Genomic DNA, 19327 nt, shown 5'->3' with positions numbered 1-19327 from the left:
GCAGGCATTACAAAGTTGTAACAAATAATTGGGAGAAGGTAGAACACTGAAACATTAAGAGGTTACTGGCTACCCATGGCATAAACAACTGGGTGCACTAAATTTGCCGTGTTTTGCCACACCCCCTTTTTTACCACCCGGTTACAGCTTCCTACCACCCGGCTGAAAGAAATTTCTGGGGAGAACACTGGAATGTAAGAAAAAAATATGAATTGGTTTGCAGTACCTTCTGATCTACAGCAGGAGGCCATAAAGCACCTTTGACTCCACTATGGAGAAAATCGAAACTATCCAAAACTAATGTCAAAGACCAACCTTGCTCTGTACCTGCTTGCACACAGTTGTAGCCAAACGGGCCTTGGTGGCCTTATTTTTTGTTCATTGTTTGCATTTTTTGGTACCTATGTATTTGATTTTCTCCTTTACTTTTACCATTTTAGTGGTGAATTCTGGATTTATGTTAATTCTAATTTATTCATAGATATGTTCTTTAACCATATGTTCAGTGCTTCAAGTCTCCACACCAACTCAGAAAGGCCTTTCAATTCTATCACTCCCTCCTAAATCAGATAAAGTTTCTGGAGTGCAAAAAATTGTGTCTAGATCTTCTGCCTTAAATAATACTACTACTATATACTGCCATTGAATCTCTTGCAACTCTTGAAACATGACTATGACTTCCACTGGTACACTTTTTCAATTCCTTACCTGGGCACTAAATTAACGCCTTTTCTCCAGTCATTGGGCCTGATTTATTAAAGCTCCCTAAGGATACTTTCAATAGTGAAGCTGGGTGATCCAGCAAACCAGAAGTGGATTTCTTGCTATTTGCTAGCAAATGTTTTGAATCCTGGACCAGATCCATTACAGGTCTGCTGGATCATCCAGCTTTACTGATCCTCTCCAGCCTTGGACAGCTTTAAAAAATCAGGCCCATTCTATCAAGCCAATTATCCCCCCTCTGTTAAGGCAACTATAATTAAACTTAGACTGGTGGCTAACCTCTTTACCATCGTGTTTTTGACCGAAATGCAGTTGTTAAAATGAATGTGCTTCCATGCCTCTCTTTATGTCCTTTGGATACACCACATCTTAAGTCCATGGCAAGACCTGAAACCCTTACATAAACAAATGGAAGGCAATTTACCTGGCTGTCACATTGTTTACTTCTAGACTGGTGTTCCCAATTGGTAGATTTAGAGGTGCTTTCTTGCTATCTGATCTTTTTTGTCTCTATGGTATGGCCTTCGATCTAGTGCCCAGTCTTGTTCTATGGACTAATAATCTGGGACAGATAGGATAATAAAAGTGATCTGTGCTCCGCTCATACCCTGTTGGCACCATTGTGGGGGAACCCTGATCATGCATGTCCAAAATTGGTATTCTGAAACCTGCCATGAAACGGCTCTGACTCTGCCCAAACCGACTATTTTCTTCAGTACATTTTTTAATCTTCTTGCATAACATTAGCTATCTCATGGAAGTCTTTGACCAGGAGTCTTGCACCAGTCAACATTAAACTCAAAAGAATAATGATCAACAACAACTTAAAGCAGACCTATCAAACAGGGTAGACAACAAAAAAAAAAGGGTAAAGCCTTTCCTTTTTTGTCTATATTGTTGTAGTGATAAAGATAGAATGGGAAGCACAGAGCCTCCTGGGATACCCACGTCAGGCATCACAGGAGGCTTCGAACTGCTCCATTTATAGGGCATGCACAGAAGGAGCTTTCTCTTCAATGAGGAAAACAATGCCAATCTCACATATGCGCAGTGAGATTGGCACTTTTTATTCCTCAATTTACCTGCTACACCACCTGATCTGTGCAATGCAACATCCGGGTGATATAGGTGTAAGCTGGAAGACGAAAGAAAATGGTGGCACCAGGCAGGGATGATAACGAATTACGGAATGGCGTGGGATCAGGGGATCTGCAGAAGAAAAGGTGAGTTTTTTTTTTTTAAGTTTAATTTTGCTTTAAGCTGCATGCGTAACCATAACTTAGCATCGCTCAATTTGGGACCCGTGTATTTCCTTTTAAGGTTGTTGAGGATACTACTGGGAGTTAGCATTCCTTCATGTTTATTTCCTTCCTCTTTCTCTTCCTTCTACTTATGATATTTGGAAAAATGAAAGTTAGCCTAGTATAAGCTTACCAAAGAAATATTAAAAAAGAGAGAAACAGTAATGCACTACTTGTATGATACTAGTGTTATAGTGTTGCACTGTTAATGCTTTCCCTTCTAAAAAGACTTCCAGTCACTTGCAGGGACAACAACCATGCAATCTCGACCAACAAAAATGCAGAACAAAGAAGCAATTCTACATTAGGGTAATAGAAGGTAAAAACCAACTCTAAGAGCTAGACTTTGACATGGTAAAATTAATTTGAAGTATACACGTCAGAAATTGCATGGCAAAAGTAATAAGATCGAGTCTCTGTTAGCATGCATTTTCCAAGAGATAGGAGCAGCATCAATACCAGCAGCAAGGGATTGATTTGGTTAACTTTAAAATTAGATATTTGGCAACTCCTGTATTGCTCTGTACTCTACAGTACATGATTTACAAAAGGGGATCAAACTGTGCTTCATCCCCGCATGGATGGGCATTTTAACTTCTGTTCCGTTTCCTCGGTTCCGCTATAGAAAATCTCTCATTAACCTGCGCAGGAGGAGAAGGTTCTGGACCTTGAAGATGTTGCCAGAACATACAGCTCATGGCCCAGACAGTCTGCTCTATCAATACTACAAAACCTTTACTTTCCTTCTATTTTCTTACTTAACTTCTTTACATATTAGCTTTCTGAAAGGTGCTTCTAAACCCGGCTATGCAAGGACTTGTGGGTATATAGTTACAGCTAGAAACGGGTAATTAGACATTTACATGGGTAGGTTGAAAAGAAAACTTAGGTCTAAGTTGAACCACTAGGAAAATAAACATACAACAAACCAGCCTTTCCCAGATAAAACCTCATTTACATAGTTGATCCAGGGGAAGGCAAAAAAAATCTTTTTAAGGAATGGTTCTACAGGGGAAAACAAATCCTCCCTGATCCCTAGAGGCTATTGGATGTTCCCTGGATCAACAGTCTTGTCACAAAACAATACCAAATTATATTCTGTGCTTCAAGAAAAGCATCCAGCTTTTTATTAAAGCAGTCTATAGAACATGCTAAGATTACTTACTGAGGGAAATTGAAGCTTGGCATTGCATGCTTTTAAGTCCATGATCTACTAAAACCCCCAGATCCTTTTCCATTCTTGACTCCCCCCCCCCCCCAAGTCTAACCTCCCATAGACAGTAGGAAGTAGGAATACATGTTGTTAGCCCCCTATTGCATAACTTTACATTTGCCAAGATTAAAAGTCATTTGACTCTTCCAATCAAACATTGCATCCATGCCTACTTGTAGATTGTAGACATCCTGTATGGACTTTATTTCATTACATAGTTTGGTGTCCTCTGCAAACACAGAAATGGTACTTTTTAATGCCAAATTCTTTATCATTTATATAAAGTTGGTAAACAGCAAAGGTCCCAACACTGAATCCTGGGGTACACCACAGATATCCTTAGACCATTCAGAGTATAATTTATTACCACTACTCTCTGGATACAGTCTTTAGCCAGTTCTCTATACATTTACAGATTGAATTTTCTAAACCTATAGACCCTAACTTGCATATTACCTGTCTGTGCGGTACTGTGTCAAATGGTTTTGTAAAGTCCTAGTATATGATATCAACTGCTTTTTATTATAAAAAGTATAAGAGTAAATTTGTTTGACAGTTTCGGTCTGTTTTGAATACATGCTGACTATAACTTTTATTATCTTCTAGCAAAAAATTTGAACAAACTATTATCTTACCAATTAAAGAAGGTGAACTTACTGGTCTGTAGTTACTTAATAACTTTGTTCCCTTTTCAAAGACCACATTGGCCTTATGCCAATCCATTGGTACCATGCCAGTGAATAAAGAGTCTCTAAAAATTCGAAATGATGGCTTTGAAATTACTTGGCTCAGCTCGGAATCATGGGTATAATCCATCAAAGTCCTTGTTCTTTATTAACCTAGTTTTATATAACCGTTGCTTGATCATATAAATTTTCAGCCATTTGGTTCGTTAAAGGCTGTGACATTTCTATTTGCATCTTGGACTTGAGCTCCACCTTGTGTACACATCTAAAAAAGTGTTTAGTAAATCTGCCTTTTCTTTATCCCCATTTACCAACCTCGAGACATCCTTTAATGGGCCTTCATGCTCAGACCAAATCTTTTTGCTAATAATATATTAAAAACATTGGGGTTTGGCTTGCTTTCATGTTTTGCACATTTGATTTTTTTTACATCTTTTCTTATATTCTTTATAATTTACAAATGAAGGTAATTTTTTACCATTAGATTTTTGGAGTGCTCTTTTTTTTATTCCTTGTTTTTTTAACTCTGGCTGTAAGCCACATAAGCTTTAATGTTTCTTGAATTTTTTTTGCCCGTGTGAATACATTTTGCAGTGTGTTTATGTAGAACAGACTTGAAACATTCCTATTTCTGTTCTGTGTTTTTTGAAGACAATATTCCCTCCCAGTCCAAGTCCTGGAGAGCCTCAATTTAAAACAAAACAGTTAACTTTTGTTTGTTAGGTTTTACATAAAGCAAATACAAAACATATATATAAGTACATCGTCATAAAAAAAGAATCACTCAAATACAAATTTCCATTAATTCTGAAATTACTATTTATACATAGAGGCAAAAATTCTAAAGAAAGATGCGTAGTCCTGTTTGTTGAGCATGTGACTAATTATTGTGAGAGTGTGTGTGTGTGTGTGTGTGTGTGTGTGTAAACAAGGTCTTGTGTGTGTGTGTGTGTGTGTGTGTGTGTGTGTGTGTGTGTGTGTTACAGAGAGATGTCGTGTGTGTGTGTAAGTTAACTGAACATATCCTTTGAATGCGATAAGTAAACCTGATTAATCATTGCTGTGCAATTGGCCTGTGAATCTGTCAATAAACCCCCATGGCTTGTTTCTGTGGATGATTGGAATTTCTGCATATTTTATATGATCAATTATACACATTATGACCCATAATGGTTGGTATTGAGTTGATTTATTCCTCTGAAAGCTGAATTTCAAGACAGATCATTTTAGTGCTATTGCCATATTTTAATTTAACACAAAAATACATTATTATACTCCGCATTCAACAACCCCCCAACCCCCCCCCCCCAAAAAAAAAAATTCTAATTACTTCACCTACTCTTTGGTATAGGCCCTCTTATTTTAACTCCTAAGCCGTACCCTATACCATATTCTTAGAAAAACTCATTAACCGATTGGCTCTCTATATCTAGAAGTTTTTTTTTTTTTTTAAAACATAATCCATTCTGTTTGATTTTCAATATATTTTCTTGACAATCATCCCCTTCCGCTGATAGTTGTTCTAAATATTGTATATTTTCAAGTTCTACAATCCATTCTTTATGGTAGGAGGTTCATAGGAGTTCCAATGTCTTGGTATGAGTGCCCTAGCTGCTGCTAGGATGATTTTAGAACCCCTTTCTTAACACTTTTCAATGACCCCAGGAAATATGGACAGAAGTGTGACAGTCGGATTGTTACCTATTAACTACCAGTAGTTTGATTAAATATTTGAAGCACCTGATCCTAAAATTTTCATACTATCGGACATTCCCACCAGATATGTAATAAAGTGCCTTTATGTTCTTTATACCACCAGCATAGATCTGAGAAATCTTGTGAAATTCTATGTTGATCCACAGGACAGAATTTGTTCGTATTTTTGTTATCTTTAATGCCAATATATATCATCCCTTTTATGTGTTTTACCTATAAACACTTTATATGCATATAGGGAATTTAGCTATGCCAGTCAGCTATCCCCTTTGGGGGGAGGGGGGGGGGTTGGAGAGGAAGGATAACAACCAGCCCATGGATTTTACCTTATTCTGTGTTTGGGTGGCAATTACCATCTTGAAGTTCCATCACATATCCAGGTGGCTTAATCAATAGGTAACTAAGAAATTCCCTCAAATAAACAAGTCTCCAGCACTTTAAATGCAGGAAGCTTGAACCAAATAGGAGCATTTGCTTCCTGCATGCAAAACTATTTCTTGGAGCACAGACTTCTGTTAGATCTGCTCCCCAATTATAGGCATGCATTTCTGGGAATTTTCACTCCTGCAGGTGACTTGTAAGTTCTGGGTGCAGCAATGAACCATCTACCCAACTGGGTTGCACTCCTCCAGGATGCTTGCATTCCATGTGGAGCACAGGCATCTGGAAGTAAAAGCCGCACGTCCGCAAGTGACTGGCGATATGATTTCCGGTATGTATGAAGAGACTGGAAGAGGGGAAGGATGACTGAGTGGGCGGTTGCACTATACACGTGGGATGCCACTGAGCATACATTTAGGTGGGGGAAGTGAAAAAACAAAAAGTGCTGAGGGGAAGGCAATTCAGAAAAGAGAGACTCTTAAGAGAAGGGTGATTTTTTTTTTTTTTTTTTTTTTTTTTTTTTGTTTTTTTTTTTATATACAATGAAATGTTTTTTGAGAATACAATGAATTAGTATAGAGATATATGTAAATAGAGAGAGAGTGCCACAGAAAGGAGATTACTGTTTTAGAGATAATCTCTGTTGCCAAGCCTATCAAAATATTAATGAATAAAGAAAGGAAGAGAAAAAGGGAAGGCTTTTTTGGCAATTGCTTTAGTGAAAACAAAACATAATTGCATATTAATACATGTATAGAATTTGTGTTAGTTGTGCTCACAGAACATCACGTTGGAACACTTTATTGACAGATCATAAATTTTTTTATATCGAATGATGTACGTTTGTCTAGTCCGGACGTATTTCGTATATATTTGCTTCCTCAGGGGATCTGAGACTTTAGAATTGTGATAATTTCAGGGTATGCAGCTACAACAGGTGCGATCCTTTTTGCAAATGTGTTCAACAAACGGTAATCAATGGTTAATTTATATGAGCCATAACTGTTTCGGAGGTAGAGGGTCACTCCCTTCTAACAAAACAATAAAAAGTAGTATCAAAAAAACAGTATATATATCCTGTCACAATCCTTTTTGTTTTGTTATTATGTCCTGATATTCATGCATTCGACCAGCGGCCGCCAGGAGAAGGATCCTGCTGGGGGGCACACCGGCCAAAGCCACGGACCATGTCCCCTGTATGGATCGCAGACTCAGGGCGGGTTGGGTCTCTGGGACAGTGGGCCGGTTCTTGCATCGACATCACTCTGGGGGAAGTTTCTTCCCTCAGAGTGACGCATGGCTCCCTCCGCATGCGCGATCAGAATTTCGTGAATTTAGTAGTCTGTACGGTCCAAAAGGTTGGCGACCACTGCATTAGTGAAAAAAGCAAGAAAGAGCTTTTTTTGGAAAAAAAGGGAAGGCTTTTTTTGGCAATGCTTTAGTGAAAACAAAACATAATTACATAATTTTACATATATAGAAGTTCTGTGAGCACACCACAACACAAAATCATGTGGGAACACTTCATTGACAGATCATAGATTATCTTATATCGAATAATGTACATTTGTTTTTTTCCCGATGCATTTCACATATTTGCTTCCTAAGGCGATCTGAGACTTTAGAACTGTGATAATCATGAAGGTGAGTTCTTAGAGAAGAGGGAGGGGGAATTATTCTATATTCTGAATAAAGTCAGGGAGTAACTGGGTGTTTTGAGGGGTATTACACCAGTGCGAACAGAGAGGTAATTAGGAGGTTCCTGGAGATATGCCAGAAGGGATTGCCAGAGTGTTTAGTATAATTTTATAGTGGTTACTTCCTTAGGTTCGGATATATATTTTTTTTTTGTATAATGTGTCTGGCGTTCTCCTGGGTGGTTAAAGTTAAAAAAAATCCAAGTATTTTAAAATACTGGGGATAATGTTTCCACAAATAGTGCCTGGGTGTTTGGGAGAGGACCATTTTTCTCTCTCGAAAATGTTTCCTTTCTTTTTTTTGGAATTTTTAATAAATTTTGAAAATTTTTCAGTATAATATACAATTATAGTAAGAAAAAAAAGAGAAGGGAAACAACCAAAAGAGAATAAACAAATAAACAGTGCCAAAAACAACAGAAATCTGTTTACCAATAATCAATAAGTGAACATATTAGACAGTAATAAACTCATACCGTACATTTTAAGTGCACAAACCATGGCGACCAATATGCATAAAAAATTTTTTTGAGTTTGATCTGCATTTTCAGCAAACAATTTCTTATACAAATCTCATAAATTAACTTGCGTAATGTGTCTGATACATTAGGAACATCCGTACTTTTCAAATACAATGCTAAGGTCTGTCTAGTTGTACATAAACAATGCGTTACAATAGGCGTATGCTCTATAGAATATTGTCCGATCTCCAGATTAAGCAAAGCCTAATCAAGCCAAAGAAATGGGTTCGGTCGTACTTTTATTCCAGTCACTTCAGATAAAAGCCGAAATATCTCTTTCCAAACACTGAACACTTTTACAATGCCAAAAACTATGACTCAAAGAGCCTATTTGGTCACGTAGAGGCCAAAAATGTGGAGATACTCTCAAATCTTATTTTGCTACAATATATAGCATTCTGTACCATCTAAGTAGCATCTTCAGATAGGACTCCCAGTTGGTAGTGACAATATACCCGACGTCAGGACTCTGGCAGTTGAATTTGAATATAGGGCTGTATTAGCTTGAAAAATCATATCTGTAAATCTAAATTTAGAGAGTACTTTAAACAAATAACCCCCATGTATAGTTTCGAACACTTTTTCGGTGTCTAATGCAAGAACCACCAAAGGAATTTTATGCAAATAGACAAATTTCATTATATTCAGCATATGGCGAGTAGCATCTGGTGCTTGACGTCTCCGTACAAAACTCACTTCTTCAGGTTTTTAAAATCACTGAGTAAACCATCCGCCCCTGGTGTTTTATCATATGGGGGGGGGGGGGCAATAACTTTTTGGATCTTTTCTGCCGAAAATGGCTAATTAAGTACTTAGAGGTCCTCCCTAGATAAAACAGGTAATTTTATCTCACGTAAAAATCATTCAATATCTTCAAGTTTTCGTTGATAAACAGGGAAATCATCCTTATGGTTATACAATTTATAATAATAGTTACAGAATTTACAGCTTGTTTATGTCTTGTAGATTAAAAAGTTTCACCTTTTATCCAGCCTTGAATAGAAAAGATATTTTAGAATGTATGTTTGGAAGCTCTATTACCTTGCATATACTGGTTAAGTTGCAGTTTTTGAATAATTTTAGCATGGTTGGACAAAAGGAGCATTCTCAAATCTTGTCTACATTTAAAAAGTTGCTAGGTTATCTTATAAGTAGGGTTAGTTTTGTGGTGTTTTTCCAAATTTCTGATATCTGTAAAAAGATTGGCCAGCTGTTTGCCCCTTACCTTTTTATTTTGAAACTCAAGCTGAATTCAAATACCCCAGAATAAAAAATGATTTTAAATTATTTAGAACTTTAGCTAAGTATGCCACATCTGCAAAAAATTTAGGGTTGGCTCCCCAGACTCTGGAGGGTATGGTAGGATACTGGTCCTCCACACTCAAGACCCTCAGAGCGTGATCTGACCAAGTAATAGTTTCAATTTCTATTCAAGAAATTTTCCCGAGCAGACTTATATCTGTTAAAAACATATCTAAGTGGGAGCAAGATTTATGTGAAGATGAATAGTAAGTAAAATCCTTTTCAGAAGCGTATAAACAACGCCATAGATCATATAGTTAAAATTCCTTTAAAAAGGGTTGTAAAGAAACTCTCTTATAAAGTTTTGTTATTGAAACATCCATTTGAGGATCTGACACTGCATTAATGTTACCACATAATAGTAAATGGTCTTTTATATTAGTTTGGGCTTTTTTCAGTACCAATTGAAGAAATCTAATTTGACCCGCACTTGAGGTGAGTATACATTTATATTTGTAAAAGGTACATTAACCACCTGGGCGTTACACTGATGTCTAGATTTCTGTGCCAAAAGCGTTACAGGTTTTCATGAATTTTTTTTTTTTTAAATTGTAGACCTGTAACTTACAGAAATATGTCCGAATAGGGGTCTAGTAGATATAATGAATATTAAAAAGGTTTGACGCTTTTGGAACAGAAATCTAGAAATCAGTGTAACGCTCAGGTGGTTAATAAATGACCATATGTTTATATGGGCAGAACACTCCCCATCTGTCAAAATACTATTTTGTCACTACATTTTTAACTTCTGCTATGCAGAGAAAACAACAAACATGGAATCACAGTTCTATTAATGTGTTTCCTGAAAGAACAATGATAATGTCCGAAACTGATCTCAAACTTTAGCTGTTCCTTGCTTGATAACTCCCACTTTTACCTTACTGACAATACCATCTCTGCTCAACAGTGTATTGATGATGTCCCACAGGCCATTCATTCCCTTACTTGGGTGTCCTTTAGTAAGTAACACAACACAACTGCTTTGACATTTGGCGGATTTTTTAAACCACTTTCTACGACCTTGTGGGGTAAACAAATACTCTCTCCTCCACCTCCAGCTCAAACTCTGCAGTGATATGTGACCCTTCCTTGGAGTGCGATTTCCGGACTTGTTTTTTTTTTCTTCGAAGAATCACATTTCAGATTCAAAAATGTAACATGGCAATTATCTGTCACTGGCTGCTTTGTAGACTCCTTCAATTTGTCTTTTCTCTGTGGACCCCAGTGACATTTAGCATCCTTTATTGTGAAGCGAGCCTTTTGGGTGATCGGAGGACCTACAGAATCTGTGCAGGTTGGTATTGTTGCATTGTGTTTCTGGACCGACTTGTTTTGCTGCACCGGTAAACCACTCAATGTGTAGCTAATCTCGGATTCTCGTAAGAGGGTTTTGGATGGGTAGGATAGGTGGCAGCTGTCCATACCCCCTGATTTACTACACACCAGTTGTGCTCTTGGGGCAGGCTTGTAACTGGGAATTCATTTTGTTGTCTCAATGCAGTCTCTTGTTCCAGTTCAGTCTCTTTCCTAGTGGAGAGGTGCAGTTGTAGCTTCCAAGAGTGTTAACACAGCCAGATTTACAACTACTGTTATTAATGCTGCATTCATCAATATCCATAGTTCTCCCCAGCCCGTTTTTGGGGGGGGGGGGGCGGGCCGCCCACCTGCTGTGATTATTCCGCCTGGCACATTTTCAGCAGCTCTTAACGGACACTGGTAAGGCCGCTATGCTTGCTCCGTCCTCTGCTGATAAGAGCTGATTGCTGATTAGAGCTGGGCGGAGTGAGGAGAGCACAGCACAGCTATGAGGAGATCACGGGCTGTCCCTCCCCCCTCTTATAGCTGTGCCAAGTCATGTGCAGAAAAAAAAAAAACACATTGTGCAATGTCTCTGCCCAGTGGGCGTGAGTAATGACGTCATCAGAGCAGTGTGTGTGTGTGTAAATGCAGCATGTCACATTCATGTTAAATGCAGCCTTACATCTCTCTGTGTATAACCCTTCATATCCCCTAAACTGTATGTCATAATGACTTGAAGTTTTCAGGGTGTACAGGGAACACTTATGGTTAGCACCATTCACAATTTGATCACCCCAGCTTTTACAAATTTCATGATATGGGGATCAGAATTGTAAAATTTTGTGAAAATACAACATTGGGGTTGCAGTAAATTAAAAAAAATGCAAATTGGGGACCCCTAGGACCACTTACATAGAAACTTATCATACTTATCTCTCACAAATCTATAACTATCATACTTTGTTACCCCGTCTGCTTTTCTTCTTTGAACCCCAATTTCCCTAGAATGCTGGGGGTGTATGAAGCTGAAAATGTAGGTGCAGGTGGGGGGGAGTTAGCCAAAAATTCCCTTCTCACCACACTAAAAGTTTGTTACTATGGCAAACGCACTGCTTTGGAACACATTGCTGTCCATTTCTAACATTGGAACCCCAATTTCTCTGGAATGGTAAGGTATAGGAAACTAAAAATGTGTGGTGAACATCTGTGGATAACACCCCCTAAAGTTTTTATCACAATGGCATAATATGAACATAAAAAACTCTGCCCATCAAAACAAAATTGGGGTTCAGATACTGGTAGGGTAAGTCATGGTTACCAGGGCAGCAGTTTTTGATGAGCAAAGTTTGAGCAAATGTAATGACGCCATGGTGATGAATGTTTGGGGGGTGTTAGCCACAAATGTCCCCCACTTGCACTCATGATTCTGTTTTTCTGCACCTCTCTATTCTAGAGAAATTAAAGTTCAAGGTAGGGAAGCGGACAGTTTGATGAGCAGAGGTTTTTATGTTCTAATGATACCATGCTAATGAAATTTTAGGGGTTTATACATCTTACACCTACATTTTTAGTTTCCTGCACCTCCCCTGTCCAGATAAATTGGGGTTCAAAGAACAGAAGCAGAAAGGCCAGTATAGTATTACAATTATAGTTTGGTGAAAGATAGGTAAAATATTTGGGGGGCCAACCCCCCCTCCTCCTAGACAAAGCGGAGAAACTCCTGCCTAAATTTGTATAGCACTTGTGGGACGTGAAGCTGGAGAATTTGGAGTAAATATAGCATACGTGGCATAACATTCATCTCTGGTATATTACACCTACCAAACCAAGAGAATGTGTGTTGTTACCAATGCTGTAAATCTCTCCTCCCTGTACTCAACAATGGCAAAAAAGTTAAATTAACTACCGAGGACAAATCTCAGGGGATCTTAGTCCCCAATATGATATAGCAGACTTTGCCCATTTAAAAGGAAAATATGGAGCTAGTGCCTCCACCCTCCCATCAGACAGTGAAATAGATAGAGCCTCTGATTTTTGTAAATTACTTTTATATTTGGACAGCTGAATATCTACTACCGTGTTTCCCCGATGATAAGCCATCCCCATCAAATAAGGCACCCACACGATTTTGCCCAAAACAATAAACTAAAGCACCCCCCACAAATAGGACACCCCCCTATACCTGCGCCTGAAAGAATCTCCCATTCGGGTGGTACGGTGGGTAACTGTGCCTCTGTGTGACTCCTTGGTGCTGGCTGCAGTGCAAAGCGAAACAGAAAGTAACTTCAAAGGCCGCGCACGTGCCCGCGACTCCGCGCCAGGAAGGACAAGCAAGCTGCTGATCCCTGCCCTAACGGAGTCTGTTACCTGGCACATGAGTGATCATGAGTGATTTTCAACAATAAATGTGTACTGTAGTCTTCTTCATGGAAAAATAAGACATCCCTCTGAAAATAAGACCTAGGGCATATTTTGGCATTTCAAAAAATATAGGACAGTGCCTTATCATAGGGGAAACAGGGTAATCTCGGCTAACAAATTAGGTAGGGAAGTCCTAGGTGAGGAAACAAAAAGAAAAAGGACATCATCTGCGTATGCAGCTACTTTATGGACCTGGTTTTGTACTCTGAGGCCATGGATATTGGGATTTCCCCTGATATGCCTCAAGAAGGGTTCTAAAATTAAAAAAATAAAAGGGGGGATAGAAAAATCTTACACATACTAGCTCCACCCCCCCGCAAAATCAACTCCAGGCCTTTTATCTGCTTAATTGATAATGACATTTTAAAGGAATTGCCCACACCAGCCCATTAAATAGCCTTTGAGTCAATTGTCCAATTACTTTTAAGCCTCTAAAATGAAGTGATTGTGTAAAAAAAAAAAAAAAAGGCTTTAGTTCCTCACATTTTTATGCAATCTTTTTGTTCAACAAATTGTATTAAAGCTGAAAATCTGCAGTTCTGTATCTGAGTTGTTTCATTTAAAATTAATTGTGGTAATGAACAGAACCAAAGTTAGAAAAAATTTCTCTCTTCATAGGTTTTCCCAAAAAGAGAAACTTTTAAAATCGGCCTAGTAGGTCAGATTTTTGTGCTAATATCGTGTACGGAGTATTTTTATGAAAACCAATTGATACTCCTCACGATTAAAGTCTGTGTAGGTACTATGGTACCAAAACAGGTAATATCGGTTCTTTAATGAAGGTATAATATTGGATCGAAAATGTTTCTTGTAAGTAGGACTATGTTCACCTTTTGTTTATGTAAACCATATAATATTTGGGATCTCTTGTTAGGGATGTTAAATCCTCTCACATTTTAGCTACAACGCTTCAAATTAGACATGGCAAATAGTAATGCAGGTTATGAAATATCTGTACAAATGTACCAGGGATAAGATAGAAACTAAACAATGAATGGGAGGGGGAGGAGGGGAAAACCTAAAAAGAAAAAAATTAGAGTACAAAGCAGTGACCAAAGAAAATAAAAGTAAAAAGCAAGTAGGACTGCTACTCGCATATCTACTGCGAGTGGAGAAAAGGAATAGAAATGGAAATGGAGAGAGGCCCAGAGGGGGGCTACTATCAGCTTACTGATGTACGTGCCCTAGGTGGGGGGATGGAAGACTCTGACTACCAAACAATATGCAAGCAGCCTCCGGTACAGTATATTAGAAATCCTCTCATGCAATATTCTAAAACACATTGCAATATCCAACCATAACTGTGTAAATAAAATATATAAGATAAAGCAAGAACATATTATCATAACTATTTGTAAATGTAGTTACCATATCCAGAGACTCATAAGAAAAATGTTCAATGGCACTGGGTAAAAGTCTATCACTCTGGTAATGACTGAGATCCAATATTATATTTGGCAAGTTCGAAAGGACATCCTATGCTTATATCAAAAAATACTAGAAAAAAACCTTTCATTGCCAAAAAAGGGAGGAGAATAAATATAAATATATAAATATCCAGATTATATAAAGTAGTTAAATAGAAGAAAGCAGCGTGACAATATATATATATATATATATATATATATATATATATATATATATATATATATATATATATATATATATATATGCACATAGACTGACCTGTGGTCATTTGCAAGGCAATAAACAATATTCTAAATGAGCTTATTTTACATTCCTTTTAGTAGTAGCAAGATAGACATGTTACACATCCTTGATTACTTCTTACAGGGACGAGAAAAAAGTTATTTGAAATAGGGAATTAACAAACTTTTATATATATATATATATATATATATATATATATATATATATATATATGTGTGTGTGTTTGTATGAACCCTATTTTATATGTACTAGTATAGGTATTAGCAATAAGCAGCCCACTCTAACCCAGGACTTGAGTTTCTCACCCCTCATTCAGTTTGCAAGGCTTTGACTTCAAAACCTCGGCAGTCCCTTAAAAAAAAGATAAATAAAAAGGGTAAAAAAAATTTTTGTCACAATTTCTAAATTCCTAGAAAGTTATTTGGGGGAGAACTTCATAACTCACAGGAATTCCTGCATATGCCTGTCTTAACCCAGCATCCAGCAAACGTAGCTCAAGCTCTAGTTCTAAAGAAAAACAAACAGAACAGGCAGGTATGTTTTATTGCAGAAGTGACATCGCTTGTCCTTTCTGCAATAAAAACTCTGCCTGCCCACACTTGTAGAACTAGCCATCAAATTGGGATTGATTTTATCCAGGATTGAAAAAAGTTGCCAAATAATAGAAAATTATTTTAAGACATGCGTTGAAGGTTTGACAGATTATGCATTTTCTCCCATGTTAGTCTATCTTCTCTGGTCTTGGAGAGCTTTGATAAATCAGTCCTATAGTCTTAAAAGACAAAAACTCCATCTTCTCCAGTCTTGGAAAAAACAAAAAAGCAAGCCCTAAATGTTTTCAAGCCCTTCATATACAGCTGTCTTACTCCATAAAGTGTGAGGAAAATTATATTAAACTGCATAGATTTGTGAATTTACAGATGTACTAATTTATTTATAAATATATTAACTAGCACTTCCTTATCTCTTTTCAAGATAAGAAAATGTGTAGTATATTTTATTTAGAACAGCTTGTGTGTGCATATCTCTCTGTTGCTCATTTCCTATGTGTGGTACCAGATGGTTTCCAGTTTTCTTGTTTTTCCAGTTATGTTTCTCATCCTAGAAACAGACTTGGGAAAATCAGAGTTAGTTACCTGGTAACCCAGTTTTTAGGAATCTTTCTTTCAGGAAGGCACAGATTACCTTTTTTTTTTAAAAAGTTTTGTAATTTTTTGAGAAGTGTGTTTTGCTGGTGCTTCCTTTTCTTACAGGCTAAGGCAATAGTCAGGAATGCTGCTATTTAAATTTGGTATTCCTGTTTGATGTTTCTAGCTTTTTGCTCATGTAACTAACTTAGATTTTTATACTCCTTGTTAAATTCCTTTTTTAGAAATATAGTCTGTGATTATGTTTATACTATTGATATGCTATATGTTTATACTATTGATATTATGCTGCATAAGGCAAACTGATAGTAGGGTTTATATCATAGACTTCCGCCATCCTTCAGTGGACCTCAAAAAAAAATATTTTTCAGTGAATACATAAATACATAAGGTATGTTGAAATACATGTGATTATGTATCTAATTTCTGGCTATCCTGTTGACAGACAGACCCAGAGAATACAGACTACGCCATGGAGCATGGAGCTACACGCAATTTCCAGGCAGAAAAACTTATTGAAGAAGAAGAGAAAAGATTTCAAAAGGAAAGAGAAGAAGAGGAGCTTAATAACCCAATGAAGGTATACAAAAATACTATAATTATGCTAGGAAAATATCAAAACTCAACCCAATACAAGGCTTTATCCTGTGTTTGCATGGAACACATATGCATATACATTCTTCATCTGTGATAGCTCAGTTGGTTATAATTAAAAAGACAAACCAGGTTGCAAAGATCCAAGAGAGTAGTGACTAGTCAGAAAAAGAAACAAAAAAGAAAGAAAGAAAAGAGAAGCCCAATTTGCCACTGTTAAACATAATGCAGTTGAATAAAGAATATTGGGACTTTTAGGAAAGAGAGCATAGAACTGACCAAATAAGACATTAATTCCTCATTATGGCACTAATATGGTGACACATGCTGCCATAGATTCTGCACTGCATTACTTAAAACCCAAAATAAACAACTGTTTTAAAAGGTTTTGGTTGTGAAAAAGTTATTTATAAGTATGCATGTATTTGTGCTCATAGGTTCTAGAAAACAGGACAAAGGACTCAAAAATGGAGATGGATGTACTGGAGAATTTGCAGGAGCTGAAGGAACTGAACCAGCGGCAAGCAAATGTAGACTTTGATTCCATGTTGGTTCACTACAGAGAAACAGAAGATGAGATCAGACAAAGACAGGATGAAGAAGATGAGAAAGAGATGAGGTAATATTTTAATAGGAAGGAAGCTAGTATCATGTGTTCTATGGAAATCTGTTATAATACATATATCTTTTCTAATTGGCAATTCTTTTAGGGCAATGGTTAACGAAGCTCAGAAGAGGCAACTGGCTGTTGATTCTGATTCTGAAGAAGAATTTCCCACTATTTTGCCTAAGAAACATGTAATACCCATTCATGCAGATATTCTATCAAAGGTAATTAACAACCACCCTAGTCCATTTAATTAGCTTCTGAAATTCAAATTTTAATGAAATGTGGAATAACAGTTAACCTAGGGACTACATAAAATAGTGAAGGGAATGTGAACAGTTGCTGAGTGTTGAATTGCTGAGCTGTAAATTTCAAATGACTTTTGTTTAGCTCGAATTAGTATTTTGGATAAATGAAAGAAAATCCCATAGGAATGTCACACGGTATCCAGATTGGAGACGGGGTTTCCATGAACAACAGTATTGCCAATTAGGTTTGATTTAAAGTGTACAAAAAAGTTTGAGCTCTTGTATTTTTTTTAATTCATTTTAGAAAAATAATAAATGCTTTTAAGATAAAATGTTACCCCACCCGACAAATTGATCAATGTTACATCCCAGAATAATCCATAGATCAAAAATATAGCCAATACTAATCCTATTGATTCATTTTTGGGTTAGGTATTACCATGTAAGTAATTATTGTAATGATTTTTGTTGATATGATTTATTGTTTGGATTAATTATAATTTCCATTACATTTTTTTAGGCAAGATAATAGTTAACACATTCAGTGAGTTATATTCATAGCATACAACACACACATATCATACAGTAATATAACATCAGGTTAGGTGGTCCCTTCCCTTAATTCCATATTGGAAAGGGGAGGTCACTATCGGGACCAAATAAACTAGACAAAACAAAAACGCTCTTCGGGTGTATAGACGTAATACAATGTAGGTAAGCAATGTGATATGTCCCGACGTGTTTTTCCTGACTAGGCTTCCTCAGGGGACTTGGTAGATTCAAACTGTACACTATATACAAAGAATACATATATGGGATATAAATACAGAGATGTATTAGCTTTCTAAACACATAGATATTGAAAAAAATAGAAAATTATGAGCAAATATATGTTAAAGTGCTATGGTGAAGACAATGGTAAGTATTTCAGTGACATATGACTAAGGTGACGATAAATCTATAATTACAATATTTAAATATAACAATGGCGAATGTAAACAAAAATGTAGCCAATAAATATAGTAAGTATTTGTTGATATAATGAGATAGTATTCATAATGCTAATATGAAGATATCAAAACATACACATTTATACTGAGAAATTGGTACTTGTTTAAATAATAATAAAGATGAGTAAAACTGCATGCTGCGCCATAGGAGGAAGCAAGGATCCAAGGGAGCCGGTAAGAGGCTAGATCTAGCTCAATATTTCACCCCGCACAGCTCTCCTGCCATAAACCACATGGCACGCAATATGGCGCCTGACCACCCCTCTTCTTCTTCCTCTCACGCCAGCCTAGGAGCCTCTGCAACTAGCCCTGCAGGCTCCCTGTCACAATCCCCTGCTACCCCAGAGAGCCCAGCGATCTTTTCTGAAGAGTTCTGGGGATCTGCTTAACCCGAACCCAGCATGGCTCAAGCACTGCCACAGGCACCTATTGCATGTGCCATGCTCCAGGAGCTTCTTGCCCTATTAACCACCAAAAATTATTTGGAAGCTATGGCCACCAGAATAGAGAGCTCCTTGTGCCTTACTCCATAATGTGTGAGGAAAATTATATTAAACTGCATAGATTTGTGAATTTACAGATGTACTAATTTATTTTTTAAATATATTATATTAGAGCAGCTTGTGTGTGCATATCTTAACTTATTCAAGTGCTGACTTGTAGTCACCCTACAAGGCTGCAGAGTCCGTGCCTTGTTTTCTGCCCTTAGAGGGCAAGTTAACTTTGGTAATAAATAGCTGTCCTCATTTATCTGCCCTGCCATACTGTATACTGTTACTTAGATATATT

At 37.2% G+C, this 19327-nt stretch overlaps 1 protein-coding gene across 4 annotated transcripts in view; it reads left to right on the top strand.

The window, feature by feature from the left end:
* Nucleotides 1-19327, top strand: part of YJU2 (YJU2 splicing factor homolog) — a 75519-nt gene that overhangs the window by 39790 nt on the left and 16402 nt on the right. For all 4 annotated transcript variants that reach the window (XM_072404915.1, XM_072404911.1, XM_072404912.1 and 1 more), the window contains exons 4-6: nucleotides 16525-16659; nucleotides 17111-17292; nucleotides 17384-17504. In XM_072404915.1, the coding sequence (XP_072261016.1) occupies nucleotides 16525-16659; nucleotides 17111-17292; nucleotides 17384-17504 (438 nt within the window). The remainder of the gene's footprint in view (nucleotides 1-16524; nucleotides 16660-17110; nucleotides 17293-17383; nucleotides 17505-19327) is intronic.

This window comes from Pyxicephalus adspersus, chromosome 3 (genome assembly GCF_032062135.1).
Source record: "Pyxicephalus adspersus chromosome 3, UCB_Pads_2.0, whole genome shotgun sequence".
NCBI lineage: Eukaryota > Metazoa > Chordata > Amphibia > Anura > Pyxicephalidae > Pyxicephalus > Pyxicephalus adspersus.
This window is presented reverse-complemented; position numbering and strand designations above follow the sequence as displayed.